This window comes from Oncorhynchus keta, chromosome 12 (genome assembly GCF_023373465.1).
Source record: "Oncorhynchus keta strain PuntledgeMale-10-30-2019 chromosome 12, Oket_V2, whole genome shotgun sequence".
Taxonomy (NCBI): domain Eukaryota; kingdom Metazoa; phylum Chordata; class Actinopteri; order Salmoniformes; family Salmonidae; genus Oncorhynchus; species Oncorhynchus keta.
In genome coordinates, this window is record NC_068432.1 from 32,758,156 (window position 1) to 32,782,438 (window position 24,283).

Below are 24,283 nucleotides of genomic sequence, written 5' to 3' on the forward strand. Positions count from 1 at the left end.
GTAGCCTGTGACTCCTCTTTCCATCTTCTCCACTGTTGAGATTGGAACCTCATACAGTGCTAAGGGCCACAACACCCGGGGTAGGAGACCAAACTGCAGACACCAGGCCTTTAACTCTCCAAATCAAATCAAATCAAATCAAATTTGATTTGTCACATACACATGGTTAGCAGATGTTAATGCGAGTGTAGCGAAATGCTTGTCCTTCTAGTTCCGACAATGCAGTGATAACCAACAAGTAATCTAACTAACAATAAGGGGATAAAGAATATGTACATAAGTATATATGAATGAGTGATGGTACAGGGCAGCATACAGTAGATGGTATCGAGTACAGTATATACATATGAGATGAGTATGTAGACAAAGTAAACAAAGTGGCATAGTTAAAGTGGCTAGTGATAAATGTATTACATAAGGATGCAGTCGATGATATAGAGTACAGTATATACGTATGCATATGAGATGAATAATGTAGGGTAAGTAACATTATATAAGGTAGCATTGTTTAAAGTGGCTAGTGATATATTTACATCATTTCCCATTATTAAAGTGGCTGGAGTTGGGTCAGTGTCAATGACAGTGTGTTGGCAGCAGCCACTCAATGTTAGTGGTGGCTGTTTAACAGTCTGATGGCCTTGAGATAGAAGCTGTTTTTCAGTCTCTCGGTCCCAGCTTTGATGCATGCACCTGTACTGACCTCGCCTTCTGGATGATAGCGGGGTGAACAGGCAGTGGCTCGGGTGGTTGATGTCCTTGATGATCTTTATGGCCTTCCTGTAACATCGGGTGGTGTAGGTGTACTGGAGGGCAGGTAGTTTGCCCCCGGTGATGCGTTGTGCAGACCTCACTACCCTCTGGAGAGCCTTACGGTTGAGGGCGGAGCAGTTGCCGGACCAGGCGGTGATACAGCCCGCCAGGATGCTCTCGATTGTGCATCTGTAGAAGTTTGTGAGTGCTTTTGGTGACAAGCCAAATTTCTTCAGCCTCCTGAGGTTGAAGAGGCGCTGCTGCGCCTTCTTCACGACGCTGTCAGTGTGAGTGGACCAATTCAGTTTGTCTGTGATGTGTATGCCGAGGAACTTAAAACTTGCTACCCTCTCCACTACTGTTCCATTGATATGGATAGGGGGGTGTTCCCTCTGCTGTTTCCTGACGTCCACAATCATCTCCTTAGTTTTGTTGACGTTGAGTGTGAGGTTATTTTCCTGACACCACACTCCGAGGGCCCTCACCTCCTCCCTGTAGGCCGTCTCGTCGTTGTTGGTAATCAAGCCTACCACTGTTGTGTCGTCCGCAAACTTGATGATTGAGTTGGAGGCGTGCGTGGCCACGCAGTCGTGGGTGAACAGGGAGTACAGGAGAGGGCTCAGAACGCACCCTTGTGGGGCCCCGTGTTGAGGATCAGCGGGAGGAGATGTTGTTGCCTACCCTCACCACCTGGGGGCGGCCCGTCAGGAAGTCCAGTACCCAATTGCACAGGGCGGGGTCGAGACCCAGGGTCTCGAGCTTGATGACGAGCTTGGAGGGTACTATGGTGTTGAATGCCGAGCTGTAGTCGATGAACAGCATTCTCACATAGGTATTCCTCTTGTCCAGGTGGGTTAGGGCAGTGTGCAGTGTGGTTGAGATTGCATCGTCTGTGGACCTATTTGGGCGGTAAGCAAATTGAAGTGGGTCTAGGGTGTCAGGTAGGGTGGAGGTGATATGGTCCTTGACTAGTCTCTCAAAGCACTTCATGATGACGGAAGTGAGTGCTACGGGGGCGGTAGTCGTTTAGCTCAGTTACCGTAGCTTTCTTGGGAACAGGAACAATGGTGGCCCTCTTGAAGCATGTGGGAACAGCAGACTGGTATAGGGATTGATTGAATATGTCCGTAAACACACCGGCCAGCTGGTCTGCGCATGCTCTGAGGGCGCGGCTGGGGATGCCGTCTGGGCCTGCAGCCTTGCGAGGGTTAACACGTTTAAATGTCTTACTCACCTCGGCTGCAGTGAAGGAGAGACCGCATGTTTTCGTTGCAGGTCGTGTCAGTGGCACTGTATTGTCCTCAAAGCGGGCAAAAAAGTTATTTAGTCTGCCTGGGAGCAAGACATCCTGGTCCGTGACTGGGCTGGGTTTCTTCTTGTAGTCCGTGATTGACTGTAGACCCTGCCACATGCCTCTTGTGTCTGAGCCGTTGAATTGAGATTCTACTTTGTCACTGTACTGACGCTTAGCTTGTTTAATAGCCTTGCGGAGGGAATAGCTGCACTGTTTGTATTCGGTCATGTTACCAGACACCTTGCCCTGATTAAAAGCAATGGTTCGCGCTTTCAGTTTCACGCGAATGCTGCCATCAATCCACGGTTTCTGGTTAGGGAATGTTTTTATCGTTGCTATGGGAACGACATCTTCAACGCACGTTCTAATGAACTCGCACACCGAAGGTAGCTGGGTGTTGACGATGGACTGTAGGCTACTACTGATGTCTTTGCGCAGCTGTTGCACCTGGTCTTTGTCCTTCAGGCTTGCATCATACCACCTTCCAAGGCTTTTTACCGGCTGTTCAGACACTGTTTGGATTTGGTCATCTCCGATGAAGAATTTCAGGTCAGAGAGTACTCCCTTCACAATCGAGATGCTGCGTGACTTGGATGGTTTAATCTTCATACGGGCCCAGCTGATGTTCTCCATGAGTTTTCTGAGCAGTCTCCTGGTGCATGGGACAGTGGTGGTCAATGTTGTAATGTCGTCCATGTAGGCTCTGAGTGGAGGGAGGCGGAAACCAGAGTCGACTCGCTGTCCACCAGCAACCCATTTCGAGGATCTGATGATAACCTCCATTGCCATTGTGAATGCCAACGGAGAAATGGTACATCCCGCCATTATACCTACATTCAGGCACTGCCATGAGGTGGTGAACTCTGAGGTGGTGAAGCAGAACTGCAGATCCTGGAAGTACGACTTCACCAGGTTTGTGATGGTGTCCGGTATGTGGAAAAATCTGAAGGCAGAACACAGGAGTTCATGGGGCACAGAGCCAAATGCATTGGCGAGGTCGAGGAAGACTAGATGGAGGTCCCTTTTCTCCACCTTGGCCATTTGGATCTGGTGCCAGATCATGCTGGAATGTTCCAAGCAGCCAGAGAACCCTGATATTCCTGCCTTCTGTACAGATGTATCGACGTACGCATTCCTTTGCAGATACTCGGCCATCCTCTGGGCAATGACCCTAAAGAAGATTTTACCCTCGACATTCAGTAAGGAGATTGGGCGGAATTGGCTGATGTTCACTGCATCCTTCTCCTTAGGGATCAGGACCCCCGCCTGCCCTACGCCACACTTTGGGTATTATCTTCTTCTGCCAAGCTGTTCTCATAAGCCTCCAGAGGAACCTCAGGACGTCTGGTGCGTTCTTATACACTTTGTACGGGACTCCATTTGGCCCCGGGGCTGATGCTGTTCTTGCCCGACGAACTGTGTTTTCCACCTCTTTCCATGTCGGAGGGCTGGTCTCAATATGATGTTCCGGGGGTTCAATGGGTGGGATATCTGATGGGATGGCCAGATGTTCATGTCGCTTTGAGTCTAAGTTTGTTGTTCTCAGGTGCTCCTCTAGGTCTTTCTTTGTTGTTTTTTAGAGCTCCACTTTTTTCCTTTGTGAAGAGACTTTTAAGGAACTTGAAGGGATCTTTATAGAAGCGAGTTCGAGTTTGTTCTTTCTTCCTTCTGCGTTTCCGTAGGTTCTCTGCTCTACGGAGGGATGCCAACCGGGTTTTGATGTCAGCCTGAAGTGCCTCTATGCCCTCCTTTTTCACTTCCGAGGCCTTCTTCCACTGTTTCTTAAGCTGCCACCTTTCTTGAACGAAGCGCTTAATTTCTTGTTGCCTCCTGGTGGGGTTGGAACCTTTCTCCCGCCTTTTGCCTCTTCCACTCCAAATCTTTCTGTCCCGTACTCATAGATGATGTCCCCCATCCTCTCCAACTTCTTCTCCACTGTGCCTCGAAGTTTCTCGAGGGTCAAGGTAAGGTCAGTATTCACTGTTTCCCACAACTTCTTGTCACTGGCGCCAGGCCACTTCACATACGGTCTGTGCCCTGGTAGTCTCCTCTCGACTGCAGGTCTGGGAGGCTGGGTGAGTTCCACTCCTGTTGTTGGTTCCACCTCAGTTGCTACTTCGGTGCTTGAGTTTACGTCCTCCATGACAGTGGTACTGATGCACTGCAAACTATGGTTTGCGTCCAGTTGCTGTGCTTCATTCGACTGATTTGATCGCTTTCGCAGAAAGTAATCAATGCGAGTTCTCTGTCTCTCTTTACCCAAACACCCCTTCTTCCCCTGGTGGATCCTCAACCCATGGTGTGATGTAACTTTTCTCCAACCACAGACACATACCTGCATCTGTCTGTGGCCCACTGTTGCAGCAGAACTTGTGACAGTTGCTGTGGTGTTCTCTTGTGCTGTGCTCTCATTACTCGTAGTCGTTTCCAGTCCAGTCGTTACCATGTTGTCAGCCGATGAGTCATCTTCCGCCCCCGCTCTCGCAGACTCTAGGGGTATTCTCGTATGTTGACTTTCTGTAGCTAAAGCGGGTGTTTCCAACATACTGCGAAGCATGGGAAACTACAGAAATGGGAAGCTACCCCATGACTGTCCCAGTGGGGTCTATTCCCTCCTGTCAGCCGTCTCTCCGTGCCGCCACAAGGACTTTCCCCTGTTGTCAGCTGATCTTTCTCAGCAGTCACTGGACAAGTCCAGATATTCAGATTCCAAGAACACCGGATGAGATGTTACTATCCTTTGTGCAAGCACTTCCAAGAGTTAATGAACAGTGAGCGTGGTGAAATTTGGGGAGCGCATCGTCAGTAGTGTACCTTTGGTTCCTAGGGTGTTTCGGCCTTTCACACTATACACCCTCCCCAAAGGCGGCCAGCGACAGGGTGATCAATCCTATGCTTGCGTCCCATTCCCGATTAGTCATAGGAGTTGCCTTGTTGTTGATAGCCAACATCCCATGGGACTATGCAGGGCAGGGGCGTCCTCCTCCGTGAGTCAAGCATTGTTGACCGCATACCTCCTGGCCCTCTCACTTCGGGGCCCAGCTGGGGTCAATACTCTACTCAGCAAACTGGATGCAGTTTATCACAGTGCCATCCGTTTTGTTACTAAAGCACCTTATACCACCCACCACTGCGACCTGTATGCTCTAGTCGGCTGGCCCTCGCTACATATTCGTCGCCAGACCCACTGGCTCCAGGTCATCGACAAGTCCATGCTAGGTAAAGCTCCGCCTTATCTCAGTTCACTGGTCACAATGGCAACACCCACCCGTAGCACGCGCTCCAGCAGGTGTATCTCACTGATCATCCCTAAAGCCAACACCTCATTTGGCCGCCTTTCGTTCCAGTTCTCTGCTGCCTGTGACTGGAACGAATTGCAAAAATCACTGAAGCTGGAGACTTCCTTACTGCATCCTTTGACTCTCTATGTCCCCTATCCTCCAGGCCGGCTCGGTCCTCCCCTCCCGCTCCGTGGCTCGACGACTCATTGCGAGCTCACAGAACAGGGCTCCGGGCAGCCGAGCGGAAATGGAGGAAAACTCGCCTCCCTGCGGACCTGGCATCCTTTCACTCCCTCCTCTCTACATTTTCCTCCTCTGTCTCTGCTGCTAAAGCCACTTTCTACCATTCTAAATTCCAAGCATCTGCCTCTAACCCTAGGAAGCTCTTTGCCACCTTCTCCTCCCTCCTGAATCCTCCCCCCACCTCCTCCCTCTCTGCAGATGACTTCGTCAACCATTTTGAAAAGAAGGTCGACGACATCCGATCCTCGTTTGCTAAGTCAAACGACACCGCTGGTTCTGCTCACACTGCCCTACCCTATGCTCTGACCTCTTTCTCCCTCTCTCTCCAGATGAAATCTCGCGTCTTGTGACGGCCGGCCGCCCAACAACCTGCCCGCTTGACCCTATCCCCTCCTCTCTTCTCCAGACCATTTCCGGAGACCTTCTCCCTTACCTCACCTCGCTCATCAACTCATCCCTGACCGCTGGCTACGTCCCTCCCGTCTTCAAGAGAGCGAGAGTTGCACCCCTTCTGAAAAAACCTACACTCGATCCCTCCGATGTCAACAACTACAGACCAGTATCCCTTCTCTCTTTTCTCTCCAAAACTCTTGAGCGTGCCGTCCTTGGCCAGCTCTACCGCTATCTCTCTCAGAATGACCTTCTTGATCCAAATCAGTCAGGTTTCAAGACTAGTCATTCAACTGAGACTGCTCTTCTCTGTATCACGGAGGCGCTCCGCACTGCTAAAGCTAACTCTCTCTCCTCTGCTCTCATCCTTCTAGACCTATCGGCTGCCTTCGATACTGTGAACCATCAGATCCTCCTCTCCACCCTCTCCGAGTTGGGCATCTCCGGCGCGGCCCACGCTTGGATTGCGTCCTACCTGACAGGTCGCTCCTACCAGGTGGCGTGGCGAGAATCTGTCTCCTCACCACGCGCTCTCACCACTGGTGTCCCCAGGGCTCTGTTCTAGGCCCTCTCTTATTCTCGCTATACACCAAGTCACTTGGCTCTGTCATAACCTCACATGGTCTCTCCTATCATTGCTATGCAGACGACACACAATTAATCTTCTCCTTTCCCCCTTCTGATGACCAGGTGGCGAATCGCATCTCTGCATGTCTGGCAGACATATCAGTGTGGATGACGGATCACCACCTCAAGCTGAACCTCAGCAAGACGGAGCTCCTCTTCCTCCCGGGGAAGGACTGCCCGTTCCATGATCTCGCCATCACGGTTGACAACTCCATTGTGTCCTCCTCCCAGAGCGCTAAGAACCTTGGCGTGATCCTGGACAACACCCTGTCGTTCTCAACTAACATCAAGGCGGTGTCCCGTTCCTGTAGGTTCACGCTCTACAACATCCGCAGAGTACGACCCTGCCTCACACAGGAAGCGGCGCAGGTCCTAATCCAGGCACTTGTCATCTCCCGTCTTGATTACTGCAACTCGCTGTTGGCTGGGCTCCCTGCCTGTGCCATTAAACCCCTACAACTCATCCAGAACGCCGCAGCCCGTCTGGTGTTCAACCTTCCCAAGTTCTCTCACGTCACCCCGCTCCTCCGCTCTCTCCACTGGCTTCCAGTTGAAGCTCGCATCCGCTACAAGACCATGGTGCTTGCCTACGGAGCTGTGAGGGGAACGGCACCTCAGTACCTCCAGGCTCTGATCAGGCCCTACACCCAAACAAGGGCACTGCGTTCATCCACCTCTGGCCTGCTCGCCTCCCTACCACTGAGGAAGTACAGTTCCCGCTCAGCCCAGTCAAAACTGTTCGCTGCTCTGGCCCCCAATGGTGGAACAAACTCCCTCACGACGCCAGGACAGCGGAGTCAATCACCACCTTCCGGAGACACCTGAAACCCCACCTCTTCAAGGAATACCTAGGATAGGGTAAGTAAGGGTAAGTAATCCTTCTCACCCCCCTTCTCCCCCAAAAAAAAAAAATTTAGATGCAAGTGGCTGTTCCACTGGATGTCATAAGGTGTATGCACCAATTTGTAAGTCGCTCTGGATAAGAGCGTCTACTAAATGACTTAAATGTCAAATGTAAATGTTTTATCTCCCTCACCAACTTCAAACATCTGCTATCTGAGCAGCTAACCGATCGCTGCAGCTGTACATAGTCTAGCGGTAAATTGCCCACCCAATTTACCTACGTCATCCCCATACTGTTTATGTTTATTTACTTTTCTGCTCTTTTGCACACCAGTATCTCTACATATACATGACCATCCGATCATTTATCACTCCAGTTGTAATTATTTGCCTACCTCCTCATGCCTTTTGTACACAATGTATATAGGCTCTCTTTTTTTCTTCTTTTTTCTACTGTGTTACTGAATTGTTAATTGTTTACTCCATGTGTAACTCTGTGTTGTCTGTTCACACTGCTATGCTTTATCTTGGCCAGGTCGCAGTTGTAAATGAGAACTTGTTCTCAACTAGCCTACCTGGTTAAATAAAGGTGAAATAAATAAAAATAAAAAATTTAAAAAAATAATTTTTAATTACTGGCTTTAAAAAAAACATAGCTAATATGGCTGACTTGCTTAAACAAATGGGGTTTCTACTGACAATTGAGATATACAAACTATGGCATAAGGGGACGGTGAGCGGATAATAGGCAATCCGTAATTTCAATGACAACATTAATTAGCGGGCTAGGATGGACGTAGTCAGTATAACTATTTGTTCAGCAATTTTGAAATCTACAGCGACAGAATTCAGAGCATTGGCCGTTCTTACAGCATTCTTCTGTACACCAAGTCAGAAACATGGGATAAACAAAGGGGGCATATGAACAGACAATGAAAGCTCTGACAATTTTCAATGATTACATTTCTCTAAAACAGGCTATAGGCTACATGTGCACCACCAAATGACTATGGTGAGGCACATGGGCTACTAACAGCTTACTACACAACATATACTTAGTATTACTTTCTTAGCTACACTATACATATCTCCCTGGCATATTATATAATTTATGCAACAGCATACAAGACATTTTTGGACTCACCTTGTTGTGCTGTGCTCTCTTGAACAGGAAAGTGGTGCTGAGGTCTTTGGGGGCAAATTTTGTCATCAAAGTGTGGCATTCTCTGGATTCATGGTGCGTTCAAAACAACTGGGAACTCTGGAAAGAAAACAAGGTCAAATCATGACGTCAGTGATCTTCAGGTTGGAGCTCTAGAGTTCACAACTTGGAATTCTGAGTCAAAACATATTTTCCAAGTCAGAGCTAGTTGTATCAGAGTTCCCAGTTGTCTTGGACTCACTGAAGTCTGAGATTTCCCAGTTCCGAGTTTCCAGTTGTTTTGAACGCTGCAGAAGTCATGCTGGATTGACAGCATGGCCAATGTATTCAACTTTTTCTGGCCCATGGTGTTGAATGTTTATCCTTTTTTAAACCTGGAAAAGAGACCCTTAAAACCCAGACTTGGACTGCACACACACTCCACTGAAATGGCAAGCTAGTGATTGCTTTGCAATGCTTGCAGTTAGACACTGATTCACTTTCAACCCACTCATTGTTGAATTTGCGATTTCCAACTTGTTGTGTAATATTTACGTCAAATGGCCGATTAGCACCGATACGTTTTATCTATCATTTCTCTTCATATGACAAGGATTGAAAAGGATTTGCCAGTAGATTGTCAACTTGATGCATGACGATGACTGCTTGACTAGCTTGCTAGCTCAGATATTGAAAGTATAATGTTGACATGATCAGCACAATCAAAGATACCCGTAGATATAACCATCATTTTATCTGTGGCCAATGACCTTGAGCCTTCTTGGATGGGCACTTCTAATGTAAATCTATGGCAGCACCCAAGGGGCTTGAATTTTCGAGCTCTCCCATAGATTTTGTGGTGACATAGTGTCCCCATGAGTGACAGAACACTGAGCCAATCACGGCGGAACTAAAGAACATTACCAACTTCTATGCTCCGTATTTTATGTTGGCTGCACCACCACCACAGAAAGCTAGGTTGAAACACCTGTATTGTGGAGCTGCCTTAATCAAGAAATCAAAAAAATCGTTTGTATGCGGCTTTATTAACTCAATTATCTTTTTTTTTACATTGTTTGCAAACTGGTATGTGACACGTATCAATTCCAAAATAACATTCAAAACAGAAAAAAAAAAATATATATATATATACAGTGCCTTCGGAAAGTATTCAGACCCCTTAACTTTTTCCACATTGTGTTACGTTACAGCCTTATTCTAAAATGCATTAAATAAATAAAAAATCCTCAGCAATCAGCACACAATACCCCATAATGACAAAGTGAAAACTGTTTTTTTTTATTCAAAATAAAAACTGATGACATTTACATAAGTATTCAGACACTTTGCTATGAGACTCAATTGAGCTCAGGTGCATCTTGTTTCCATCGATCATCCTTGAGATGTTTCGACAACTTGATTGGAGTCCACCTGTGGTAGATTCAAATGATTGGACATGATTTGGAAAGGCACAAACCTGTCTATATCAGGTCCCACAGTTGATAGTGCATGTCAGAGCAAAAAAACAAGCCACGAGGTCAAAGGAATTGTTCGTAAAGCTCCGAAACAGGATTATGTCTGGGGAAGGATACCAAAAAATGTCTGCAGCATTGAAAGTACCAATGAACACGGTAGTCTCTTGCATTTTTTGGTAATGCTGTAATTAGTTGGTTGTAATTTTGGGTAGAGCAGACATTTGTCGTGACACCTTTTCCGGTCACAACTTGCAGACTTTTTTACATGTCGCTGTGCGTTTTGTTCCCAACCTTACTTTGCTACCTGACAACTTTACGGTTTTTACTTTTTAATTACCGTTTCTATTTTTGTTTTTTCCCTCACTCAACTTTTTTTTCATTAAACTTTTTCACTCCGGGCGCTTTTTCTGGACGTGGATCTTCAGGACCTCCAACAGCCGAAGCTAAGTAGTAACATGATGCCTTCTAATTGCAGTCTCTGTACTCATAACTTTCAGGAGAACTATCGACTTACGGCAAGGATAGCTGTGCTACAAGCCCAGCTTCAGACGCAATCGTTAGGCAAGGGTAATTTCAGTGTAGGAAAGGATGAAACAGCGTCTGTGCCACCAGCAAGTACAGATAGTAACGTTATTATAAATCCCCTCGCACGGTCCCCGCAGCCGGACATCTTTCTCACGGTTTCTGGAGGGAAATGCTGCAGGAATGCTCAAACAGTGTTGCTCATTGAGCCGACAGAAACTTTCAACCGGTTTTCCTCAACGAGTCGAGTCGGAGTCAGAGGCCGAACCTCTTGTCACTACTCCTCCCATTACGGGGTCTGAGACGCCGAAGCTTCCCACCATTAGCTCTGACAAATTGAAAACCCTAGTCATTGGCGACTCCATTACCCGCAGTATTAGACTGAAAACAAATCCTCCCCAGATATCCTTCTAGTGGTGTGGGGGCTGTGCTTTGACAAAGTGGGTGGGATTATATCCTTCCTGTTTGGCCCTGTCCGGGGGTATCATCAGATGGGGCCACAGTGTCTCTTGACCCCTACTGTCTCAGCCTCCAGTATTTATGCTGCAGTAGTTTGTGTCAGGGGGCTAGGGTCAGTTTGTTATATCTGGAGAACGTCTCCTGTCTTATCCGGTGTCCTGTGTGAATTTAAGTATGCTCTCTCTAATTCTCTCTTTCTCTCTTTCTTTCTCTCTCTCGTAGGACCTGAGCCCTAGGAACATGCCTCAGAACTACCTGGCATGATGACTCCTTGCTGTCCCCAGTCCACCTGGCCGTGCTGCTGCTCCAGTTTCAACTGTTCTGCCTGTGACTATTATTAATTGACCATGCTGGTCATTTATGAACATTTTAAGATATTGGCCATGTTCTGTTATAATCTCCACCTGGCACAGCCAGAAGAGGACTGGCCACCCCTCATAGCCTAGTTCCTCTCTAGGTTACTTCCTAGGTTTTGGCCTTTCTAGAGAGTTTTTCCTAGGCACCGAGGTTCTACACTTGCATTGCTTGCTGTTTGGGGTTTTAGGCTGGGTTTCTATACAGCACTTTGAGATATCAGCTGATGTACGAAGGGCTATATAAATACATGTGATTTGATTTTTTATTTGAAGTCGCCATCATTCTTAAATGGAAGAGGTTTTGAAGAAGACTCCTCCTAGAGCTCCTCGCCCAGCTAAACTGAGCAATCAGGGGAGAAGTTCCTTGGGCTGGGAGGTGACCAAGAACCCGATGGTCACTCTGGCATTGCTCTAGAGTTCCTCTGTAGAGATAGGAGAACCTTCCAGAAGAACAACCATCTCTGCAGCACTCTACCAATCAGATTTTTATGGTAGAGTGGCCAGACAGAAGCCACTCCTCAGTAAAAGGCACATGACAGCCCCCTTGGAGTTTGCCATAAGGCATCTAAAGGACTCTCAGACCATGAGAAACAATTCTCTAGTCTGATGAAACCAAGATTGAACTCTTTGTCCTGAATGCCAAGTGTCAAATCTATAGGAAACCTGGCACCATGCCTACAGTGACGCATGGTGGTGGCAGCATCATGCTGTTTTTTTAAAGTCAGGATTGAGACGAAGATGCACAGAGCAAGGTACAGATAGATCCTTGATGAAAACCTGCTCCAGAGCGCTCAGGACCTCAGACTGGGGCGGTGGTTCAACTTCCAACAGGTCAACGACGATAAACACACAGACAAGACAACGCAAGAGTGGCTTCAAAACAAGTCTCTGAATGTCCTTGAGTGGCCCAGCCAGGGCCCGGACATGAACCCGATAGAACATCTCTGGAGTGACTTGAAAATAGCTGTGCAGCAATGCTCCCCATCCAACCTGACAGAGCTTGAGGATCTGCAGAGAAGAATGGAAGAAACTGACCAAATACAGGTGTGCGAAGCTTGCAGCGTCATACCCAAGACGACTCAAGGCTGTAATTGCTGCCAAAGGTTCTTCAACAAAGTACTGAGTTGTGTCTAAATAATTATGTAAATGTGAAATGAGTTTTTATAAATTTGTAAATATTTCTAAAAAATATTTGTTTTTGCTTTGTCATTATGGGGTATTGTGTGTAGATTTATAAGGGTGAATTCTTTTATAAATCAATTTTAGAATAAGGCTGTAATGTAACAAAATGTGGAAAAAGTCAAGGGGTCTGAATACTTTCCAAAAGCGCTGTACAGTTGAAGTCGAAAGTTTACATACACTTAGGTTGGAGTCATTAAAACTCGTTTTTCAACCACTCCACAAGATTCTTGTTAACAAACTATAGTTTTGGCAAGTCCGTTAGGATATCTACTTTGTGCATGACACAAGTAAATTTTCCAACAATTGTTTACAGACAGATTATTTAAGTTATAATTCACTGTATCGCAATTCCAGTGGGTCAGAAGTTGACGTTCACTAAGTTGACTGTGCCTTTAAACAGCTTGGAAAATTCCAGAAAATGATGTCATGACTTTAGAAGCTTCTGATAGGCTAATTGACATCATTTGAGTCAATTAGAGGTGTACGTGTGGATGTATTTCAAGGCCTACCTTCAAACTCAGTGCCTCTTTGCTTGACATCATGGGAAAATCAAAATAAATCAGTCAATTTTATTTTTAGACCTCTACAAGTCTGGTTCATCCATGGGAGCAATTTCCAAATGCCTGAAGGTACCAAGTTCAGCTTGTGGAAGTCTGACCCAAGTCAAACAATTTAAAGGCAATGCTACCAAATACTAATTGAGTGTATGTAAACTTCTGACCCACTGGGAATGTGATGAAAGAAATGTAATCTCAAATAAATAATTTTCTCTACTATTATTCTGACATTTCACATTGTAAAAATGAAGTGGTGATCCTAACTGGTCTAAAACAGGGGATTTTTACTAGGATTAAATGTCAGGAATTGTGAAATCCTGAGTTTAAATGTATTTGGCTAAGGTGTATGTAAACTTCCAACTTCAACTGTGTATATATTTCTTGGAGCCCCACCTACCGTGAATGACGTGTCGGCACTGCTCATGAGTCCAGTACAACTATCTTCCTACACCTGTTTTACCTTTATATAATCCAAATTATGAGTAGGCCTGTTTATGATATATTATTTATAACGCTCCCATTTCGAGCATTTGCAAACAAACATAATATAGCCAAATATGTGTAAAACTATTGCATCCTGTTAATCACATGGACTGTCAGGCCTTGCATTCATAGCCATTTATGAATTGGGGCTATGAATGGTGGTAACATATCCCCGGGCCCATCCTGCCGCTTCATTTTACAAGTAGCTGGGCCGCTGTCATTGGACTGAACAGATTGTACAGCTTTCTGAGTGTAGGTTACTTAAACACCATGAGGCTGCATTTATTTAACTGGGCATATGAACTCTATATAGAGAGGACTGGATTGAGACAGAAGTCCCCACCATTTGCTTAGCTAGTACTGTACAGCAAACATTTGGCTTTCAATCAAAGTCATCAGAATTCAACAGATGGCAATCACACCTCTCTCCATAGAGACTAACACCTGTCATCCAGTTGCTCAATAAAAAAAAACTCAGACCAAGGATATTGTGTATTATAAACAGGATGGTTCAAGCAATGAATGCTGATTGGCTGACAGCCGTGGTAAATCAGACCGTTTTCCACAGGCACGACAAAACATTTATTTTTACTACTAATTACGTTGGTAACCGGTGTATAATAGTAATAAGGCACATCAGGGATGGTAGTATGTGTCAAGGCACGTTGTGTAGTGCATAAGAACAGCTCTTAGCCGGGGTTTATTGGCCATATACCACATCTTCGAGTCTCATTGCTTAATCATCCTTTATATATTGGGAACTAATGCTGCGATCAATACTTAATGTTATTTTGGTTTTGGAGCGGTGGTTCTATACAACCAACCATTACTCTGAAACACGCATGCTTTTTTCCTGTTGTCAACCTGTCTGCAATTGCATTAAAGGTTTTTGATTTACTTAAATATGCTCAGGTCACAAATGACAAGGAATGCAAATGAAAATACAAATGCATGTGTAATGTGTTGACACTTATGCAGACAGTATCTCAACCACAAAATACCCACCCAAGTCACGTTAATTCACTTAACCAGTCAGATGATTTGGACATTTTGCACAAGACATAATTCCACTGTTTGGGTTGTGTTCTTCCCGGTGCCGAAAGGAAACTTCACTGGTGATTAATGTATTATCAATGAAATGGTGAGTTGTCATTCCATCTACTGGGGCAACAAGTTGACAAGCTAAATGTAGGCCTAATTAAAAATTGACAAATGTACAAAATATGGCCTACCTAAAATGTCAATAAGTAGAAAGTTCTCTAAATTAGGGGTTAAGGTAGCCACTAAGCTACAGTCCAATACAGAGTATCAACAAAAGTGGATTGATCTGCACAGGGAGCCTACTTTTTGAAGTGATTTGTTTGACCATCACATGAAATCATACAGCACCTATGATATGCAGTACTGGGCCTGCACACTCTGCAAAAAAACTGCAAACTGGATAAGATGCCACAGTAGCCCATCAAAAAAAAAAAAAAAAAAAAACACCAGGATACAAGCTTTTTCCGGTCATTGTAAACAGGATGTTTACATGCAACAACTCAAGTAGACTACCCAACTACCCTGACCAGTACAAGAAGTTGGTGCACATGTAGTGGTCAATAGGTGTATTACCTTGGCATAGAAACCTAAAGCTCTGTAATGTCTGATACAGTAGTTTATCCCACCCATGTTCATTTCACAGACAGTGTTGGAGAATAAACCCAAACATATCCCCATCTGAGTTTAAACTTTTATTTATGTCAGGCAAGACAAGGTAAATAACACATTTGTATTCATGAATTGAACAAGTTTCATAATTTATTGCATGGATGAGAAAGCAGCCCAGGGAGTTTAAAACAGATGATTTCTACAGAGAGAATTCAAAGAAAATTCAGTAGAGGGCAGCAAACCAAATGCAGCAGTCATGATCAGTACATTCTGCTTTCAGGAAATGAAGACGAACGCATCCTCTCCCATCCTAATGATAAAAATAATGTCTAAAACACAAGTGGAATACAAATATGCTCAATATCCATATAGGAATATATAGGAATTAGCACTAAAAACATCTGTAGCTCTCATGTCAGTAGGCTTTTAGTGAAGGGCAATATTGTGTTCTACAGTAATATCCATGCAACGCCACCCCCCCATGCTAAGTAGTGAGGAGCTGTAGGCGACCTGGTACTCTTCCAATTGTCTGCAGGGCATGAAGCCACAGAGCGCAGCATCCACAGGGTCTTCAGCACTCGCTTCCCATCAGGCAGTTGGAAACATTGACCAACCCAAGAGCTACAGGAACCTGGGGGGGGTTCATCATAACATTGGCATTTGACCAGTCACATCTATTGTTACAGTCAAGGTAATTCAGATTGAAACAAGGGCCACATTGTGGAAGGTTGGAGAGAAGTGGTGCAAGAAGTAACAAATAATTCTAAATATTACACAACATTAGACCTTGCTGAACACATCCCAGGGTTTACACACCTGCCTCCCATAACACAGAGAAAGCCACAGAGGTTTGCAGACCCCGATTACTAGTCACACCCAGTAGCTTGGCCTGTTGTTCTGGACCCGTGACTCCTGGAGCAGTCTCCACTGCACTCTGATAACGGCCTCGGAGCTCAGAACCGACCGCCTCAATATCAAGCACAGAGCCCAGCTCATTTCGCCACACTCCCGTCACATTGCATGGGATTGCCTGGAAGAACACATGCAAAATAAGGTCACCACTACTGTGTCAATAACAGCAGATATACTATGTAATGAAATGTATCTAAAACAGGAAGTAAAAGCAAGTCTCTGATTTCTACCTACTACTTGATCTGTATTTGTTACAGTGCTCAAATTGTAATAGTGGAACCCACTGACTAATTATATTTTTACCTGAGGTAGCAGCAGTCCCAAAATCACAGCATGGACACTGATATACTTTGCAATGAAACTCATCATGTTTGATTATTTCAAGTTGCTTTACTGAACAGCTCATTCCCTTCTTATACTGATTTATCAAGTTACTATACACTCCCCCAAACCAATCAGCACCTGCCCTTTCTAACAAGAATTAATTGATGAACACGGTGTAGATCTCAATAGTCTAGCTGTCACTTCTTACCAGCAATTACAAGTAAATGCAGATTGAGGAAAAGAGGACTATTGAAATGCACCCCTAATTTGAACATTTGCAGCAGGTGTTTCTTCTTTATCAACACAAGTCCTTTCACAAGAGTTTCTGGTTTATTGGCTGTACGTTAACCGATTGGCCAATGAAATGTACACCCGTCTCGACAATTCTCAAATATGAACCAGGTTTCCATCCAAACTTTTTATGTGAGTTAAGTCAGAAATATCAAAGAGTTATCCAATATCAAAATTATGATAAATGGATTTTCACTTTTTCATTAATATACCCCATACCAGACACTCTCCTATGGTTATATTCTACTGAAGGCTTGATGGGTAAATGTGTCAGTCAGAGTAGAGCATTGAGCACATTGTGAAAGCAATAAAGTTTTGCCAGTCACCTTATGCAATCAACACCATGAGAGAATCTCAATTGCATTCTCCTAGCGTCCTCTCGCCTCGCCTCATTCTCAAAACCCATTGGATGAGAAAGCCAGAGGTCCCGCCCCTCTGACCTTATCCTTCAATTGGCTTTGAGCAGTAGCAGTGGCTATGCCGGATTAAAATGATATGACATTCTATTCTATAAAATCATTTCCCGGTAATGAATATTACCTGATTGAGCTAATCATGTAAATGTAATTAACTAGAGAGTCGGGGTACCACATAAGAATATTTATAGAGCTGTTATCTTCCGAATAAACTCTTAAAGACCTAGTAATATTTTACATCAATAGCAGTCAATATTAATCCTCACCTTAATTCAGTCTCATCTGAAAGTTGTACATTCTTGGTTATCTGCACGATCCCTGGCGAGCAAGTTGAATCAGCAATACAAAATTGGGTTTAATTAATTTTTTGCTAAATACCTAACTAATCACACAGAATTACACATACACATAATTAATCATACCTTGATTACAAATTACGTCATAAAGGAAAACGTCCCTGGCTGGCGGAACAGATATGACAGCTGGTTACACCAACGAAAAGGGGCTGGGTTTGTGTGAAAGAGCGGGAAGACGGAGGGACACAAATACAGTATCTTATGCATTCTAAATTACCGCCCATTTGGAAAAGGAAAATGCAATAAATATTTACTCTGAGCTGCGCTTCAGTAGGTAGGTGGTAGATGGAAGGCCGTGTTGCCCAACCGAGTCCTTTGAAGATTATCTCTGCTGGTAAATTGGATACGTTGTAGTAACGTTGTTGTGTAGTACACGGAATACTCTGTCTGTTCCTTCCGAACCTGCGTTTGCAGCTGCTGTTGCTAAATCAACGGCTAGGAGGAATCACTTCTGTAGTGAATAAGAGTTCAAAGTTCATACCATTCCCAACCAAAGCTCACGCTGATGTTGGCTTCGTTCTGTAGTTATTATCTGAACCATTCTGACATCGGACCGTCGTCCTCATATCCTCGGAACAGGAGGTTATATTGTCGTCAAGGCTTTATATAGGAAGGGAGAGGAGGGAGTATTTGAAAAGTTTTATAGCCCATGTCCCTTCACCAGGGGTGGGCCACTGATTGAGCATAGCCATAACCTTATGAAAACCCAAATCTCACAGTTTAGAAGCTAAAATCACATTTCATCCCATCAAGAATAATTTCATACTCAAACATTTAAATTGAACAACAATTCCATGTGAATCCGATAACTCTGATGTGTAGACTTTACACTTTAGAGTTTATGTCATCGTATCATTGATGAGAATGTCTCAGATGACATCCGAACTGACATCATATTCATTAAGTACCACCGCATATGTTCAATTGGTCGGTGATAGAGGAAAATATGTTTGAAATGACTAATTATGTATACATTCCAATCAGAAACTGACTAGTCCAAATGCTATAATGTACTGTCCCTCTTGCTCCCTTTCACATTAGATTTAATGTAGTCAGGAAGTTTAGTAACAATGAAGGTCTGTTCTTTAAGTTCATTCAGTTGTACAAATCTCCAGGTGGTGGGAACGGGCCATCTCCAAAATGGTCGGGAATGTTGATTTATGCTGACTGGCCTTGACTTCGTGCTGATAACGCGGAGGCTTGAGAATTAGAGGGGCCCTCTGTTTGTGAAACGGAACGTTTGGAAAACGCTGACGTCATTTTCAGTTTATAACCTGTGGTAATGTGTGTGAGCATTTAGTACTCTCTGGAATTAAACGCTCTTTACCTGACTTTTAAGACTGGTCTCGATCTACTTCATGCATAATTAATGAACTTACACCTCATTAATGAATAGAAACGAGTGTGAAATTGGTTTTGGCAATTAAAGCATAGAGTAATTTAGAATTTCCCTATCAGAAGGATTACCAGAATATAGTTAATTTCCCCCCACCTTCTGATGTTCCCAGAATCTCTATGTTAACCAAAGGGGTTTGCAAATATATCAGTAGGGTAGAGAGAGGGAAAAGGGGGGAAAAGGTATTTATGACTGTCATAAACTTACCCCCAGGCCAACTTCATGACAAATGAGTATGATATTTAGATTTTCCCATGACTTGGCATATTCTACCCCACCAAGAACTGTGACTTTTGAAATAGATGGTGGTTCTTTTGGGATTGATGGGTTGTAATTGGATATTTACACTAACATTCAATATCCTGTAATTTAACTGGCAGAAATTACACACTATGGTTTTATGGTCTTGCGTAAAAAAATCTATATTTTAATGAGTGAAACACACTAGACTGGCCTCACATGGGGTAAATAATTTAATTAGGATGATCAAACTGTATTGCTTTAGGTGTGTGTGTGTGTGTGTGTGTGTCCGCCCGTCCGAGCGAGTACCAGACAGGTTCCTCTCAGAAACAAATTACTATCAGTGATGGAGTTACAGAATCGTGTGAAGCTGGAATAAGGAGAATTTTGTTTATTTTTATGTGGTAGTTTAGTTACATTGTCTTTCGATACTCAAAGACGATCTTCAACAGATTCATTATGCAGATTAGTTTATTTGAACTATCAGGCATTCTGTGTCTATCCATGTTTACAGCAGGTAGGCCTATACCTGTCACGTTCTTTCAAAAATCGAACCCAGAAGCAGACCAGGACAAGGAGAGTAGGAAGAAGGTGAGTATTTATTTACAAGTGAATGTGAATGGGTAGATATATCCAAGTGGCGTAGCGGGCAGCGGTGGTGAGTTGATGGGAGTAAATAGGTGGATCCAATGGGGTAGCGGAATCCTCCGACGACCAGGCGGGAATAGGGTAACTGATCCAGGTGAGTGACTGAAGACAGAACAAACGGAGGTAAGTTTAAGGCAAGCAATACGTAAAAAACAACAAAACAAATTCTAACCAACTTGAGGCTGATACTATGGCACAACATACTGTTCATGGCTAACGATCCGGCAGGGAATGGATGTCAGGTCCGGGCTTATGAAGAGGAGAGATGATGATCAGGACCAGGTGTGCAGATAGCTGATGGGATACAGGTGCGGGTAATCAGAACTCCCAACTGGCTACATTGCCCGGCAACCAGACAGGGTGCGTTCCAGGACGCCGGAAAAAACACTCCAGGACAGAACACAGGCAAAAAACAGACTCAGGAAACGGGATTCGTGACAATACCACCATTACTCATGATACATTTTCGCATACCTCAGTGATATAACATATTTATATTATGATTCTTGTTTCATAAACTTCAAATTTTAACTCTAATTGAGCAGTGTGGGCGTTCGAAACACATTACAGAGGTGTTCCTCCAATAATCAAAGCCATTGATCCTGGCATCTAAGGGTCATACAAGGCCATTGAGGGATCCCATAATAACCTGGACTCTGAACTCTTGTTGTTTGTCACTGATTTGCCAAGCACACTATTCTGTACTTTTCCTATTTTCTTTGTCAACTTCAATGATTTTTATTTGTTAATAAAGCTGCATATACGACCCATAAAGGCACATATGTGTTATTGTAATCTAATCCACTGGAAATAATGACATGAATGGGTGCCACTGACGTACCACTAATACTATAAATATATATATTAGTTGTTTTTTTGTTAGGGTCTGAACGTCGGGCCCCCTCCCCAATATGAACACGTCATAAACCATGGCAAAATGTTTAGATTTACAGGAAATTAGCTTTACAACAGCAACATTTTCTCTCAGCCTCATGGCAAAATGTATAGATTAGCAGGAAATTAGCTTTACAACAGCAACATTTTCTCTCAGCCTCATGGCAAAATGTATAGATTAGCAGGAAATTAGCTATACATCTCAATATTTTCTCTCTGCCCCATGGCAAAATGTGTATAATTGTAGGCAGTTAGCTGTTTTCCACAAAAACAACAAATTACAAAAACCTTGCGGGGGCCTTGCGAAACTGTTTGATATGCCACCGATGGGTGTAAGCAGGATTGCATACATATTATGATTTGTTATCAATTCTCACACAAGACAAGATCAGTGCCCAAGCACATAACATTCAAGAAATAAATTGAAATACAACCTTCGGTAATGAAATATCTCTCATTGCTCAATGCTGAAATGAGAAAGCTGTCGGGCCAAATGAGTTACGTTCTCTGGCATAGACAAAATTGTGTTTGCGTGCATAGTGTGTCACATTAGATTAGCATAATGCGATACCTGCTGCACTACAGAACACACCAGTCTTGATAGCCCTGTTTGCTTTTGAAGTGGACCAAAGCCCCAAAGTAGGATGTTGGGATTCAACAGACAGCCCCAATTCATCATGAAAGATTTGGCAGTTCACAGACGCCAATTATTGCACCTGACATGTTATAAATGGGTCCCTGCTCCACTAGATCACACAACAGGGATTGAGTCTGACATGTTAAAAGAGCCTCCTCCATTATACATCACACAGTAGTTGAGTTTATGTCAACCTTTTTGGAGATGAGTTGATGAAAAATGACCACTTGCTGACAGACAAAAGTATCTCAATTGATGTGGATTTCAGTTTACATCAGTTTACATCTGATTTGCTCCCCATAATTTATTGTGACTGCTCAAGAGTGATGTATTGGTAGCTATTTGTTGCATCTTTTTGTTTCAGAACCAGGACTAGACTAGGGAAAGACTGTTGGAACCACCCTGAAGCCACACACGCATGATGAGAGCAGCCGCGGATTCCTCTCCACCCAATAGAGACGAAGGTCATGAGAGCGCACCTCAGCAGTGGGAGGTTGATCCCCAACCGTTGCCATCAACTGTTGTCGATGATACTCCGCTTTTAAATCCCCCATCTTTATCCCGATGTATGACTCTTCTTCCAGATGCTTTGTACAGACGACGAAAGAATCCGAGAGGAGTGTGGTATGATAACACGGTGTACAGCAAGGCCGACCATCACGACCAACAAATCGTTTCGATGAGGACCACAACGGTGTATATCAGACTCAAGTAGAAGAAATCCCTAGGAATTCAGATTTCAAGGCGCACGATTTCGAAAGTCAGTGGGATCATTCTGAGTTCGATCACAGAAACTTCACTCAGAAAACGTAAGTGCGAAACTTGGGAGATAAATCACCATCATCATAGTACCAGGACATTATGTCCTATTAGCAAGAGTGTCCCTTATACTTCAGGTTGAGTTAGTGGAGAAGTCACTTTGATTTTTGTTCGACATTTGATATCAAATCAAAGGAACAAGCTTGCCTTTTATAATGTGCAAAATGTCAATATTTACAGCTGCAAGATGTATTTTTTTTGGACGACCCAACGAAATTCACATAGACATTTTTGTTATAGATCTGTCATTCTCATTGAAAGTCTAAGAAGGGGTATATGTGTTCCATGTGATGTGCGCTTTTTCAATGCTTCCGGTTGTTAAATTTAGTTTTTGTGTCTTTTGCTTTCAGTTTTGTATGCCAGCTCCAAACAGCTGAAAATATATTTTTAGTTATGGAAAGACATTTCACAGCGGTTTAGATGGTACAATGATTCTCTGCACTATACTTGCTTATTTTGTCACATAATCTGAAATTAAGCAAAACATTCAAATTTTAGTAACCAGGAAATGGTGAAGCGATTTCTACACCGTGCATCTTTAATTGAAAACGTTTTCTTGGTTGTTTTACATGGCAGGCGACACAGCCTTCTTGAAATTATGAATATTAATAAATGGCACAATCTGGGATATGTCATGCTGTTCAATTGTCTTATAATGTAATATAGTATAGACATATATTCCTGAATAATAACATATACATTTATGAAGAGAAGTGACCATTTTAGTATGTAAATTCTGGTGGGGCAAACCAAAAAATATATTTTAAATGCATGCCAGCAAAGCCACGACACAACACAACACTGAACAATACATTAATTGCACTATAACGTGACTAACGGTGCCCACAAACTGTTAGGGCTTACATAAAGCTGTCCCAACAGCAGAGCGTTCTTTTCAGCACCATGGAGTGAATCTTTATCATTGCTACACCTGGCTATCAGCGGAGCCTTGTCTGTCAGGAGGAGTGGGCCACAATTCACCCAACTTATTGTGGGAAGCTTGTGAAGTCTTCCCTGAAACGTTTGACCCAAGTCAAACAATTTCAAGGCAATGCTACCAAATATTAATTGAGTGTATGTAAACTTCTGACCCACTGGGAATGTGATGAAAGAAATATAAGCTCAAATAAATCATTCTCTCTACAATTATTCTGACATTTCACATTCTAAATAATATATATATATGCCATTTAGCTGACGCTTTTATCCAAAGCGACTTACAGTCATGTGTGCATACATTCTACGTATGGGTGATCCCGGGAATCGAACCCACTACCCTGGCGTTACAAGCGCCATGCTCTACCAACTGAGCCACAGAAGGACCAGTGTTGATCCTAACTGGCCTCACGCAGGGAATTATTTACGCGGATTAAATGTCAGGAATTGTGAAATCCTGAGTTTAAATGTAGTTGGCTAAGGTGTATGTAAACTTCCGACTTCAACTGTGTTTATATTTCTTGGAGCCCCACCTACCGTGAATGACGTGTCGGCACTGCTCATGAGTCCAGTACAACTATCTTCCTACACCTGTTTTACCTTTATATAATCCAAATTATGAGTAGGCCTGTTTATGATATATTATTTGTAACGCTCCCATTTCGAGCATTTGCAAACAAACATAATATAGCCAAATATGTGTAAAACTATTGCATCCTGTTAATCACATGGACTGTCAGGCCTTGCATTCATAGTCCACCTGGCCATGCTGCTGCTCCAGTTTCAACTGGCCTGGGCCCTAGGACCATGTCCCAGGACTACCTGACATGAGGACTCCTTGCTGTCCCCAGTCCACCTGGCCATGCTCCTGCTCCAGTTTCAACTGTTCTGCCTTACTATTATTCAACCATGCTGGTCATTTATGAACATTTGAACATCTTGGCCACGTTCTGTTATAATCTCCACCCGGCACAGCCAGAAGAGGACTGGCCACCCCACATATGCTCTCTCTAATTCTCTCTTTCTTTCTCTCTCTCGGAGGATCTGAGCCCTAGGACCGTGCCCCAGGACTACCTGACATGATGGCTCCTTGCTGTCCCCAGTCCACCTGACTGTGCTGCTGCTCCAGTTTCAACTGTTCTGCCTTATTATTATTCGACC

At 43.9% G+C, this 24,283-nt stretch overlaps 1 protein-coding gene across 1 annotated transcript; it reads right to left on the bottom strand.

Annotated features, from left to right (window-relative positions):
* Positions 1-15,323: 15,323 nt before the first annotated feature.
* Positions 15,324-16,612, bottom strand: LOC118391809 (avidin-related protein 3-like). Its single transcript, XM_052458028.1, has 4 exons — positions 16,469-16,612; positions 16,070-16,283; positions 15,764-15,884; positions 15,324-15,563 (listed from the first exon to the last, which is right to left on the bottom strand). The coding sequence occupies exons 1-4, from the start codon at positions 16,532-16,534 to the stop codon at positions 15,530-15,532; spliced, it is 435 nt and encodes a 144-aa protein (XP_052313988.1). The 5' UTR covers positions 16,535-16,612; the 3' UTR covers positions 15,324-15,529.
* Between the last annotated feature and the right edge of the window lie 7,671 nt (positions 16,613-24,283).

Coding starts and splice junctions, on each gene's coding strand:
- LOC118391809 (XM_052458028.1), bottom strand. CDS start 16,534: ATGATGAGTTTCATTGCAAAGTATATCAGTGTCCATGCTGTGATTTTG. Junction 16,284..16,468: donor TGGGACTGCTGCTACCTCAG/GTAAAAATATAA, acceptor GTGTTCTTCCAG/GCAATCCCATGCAATGTGAC. Junction 15,885..16,069: donor CTCTGTGTTATGGGAGGCAG/GTGTGTAAACCC, acceptor AACCCCCCCCAG/GTTCCTGTAGCTCTTGGGTT.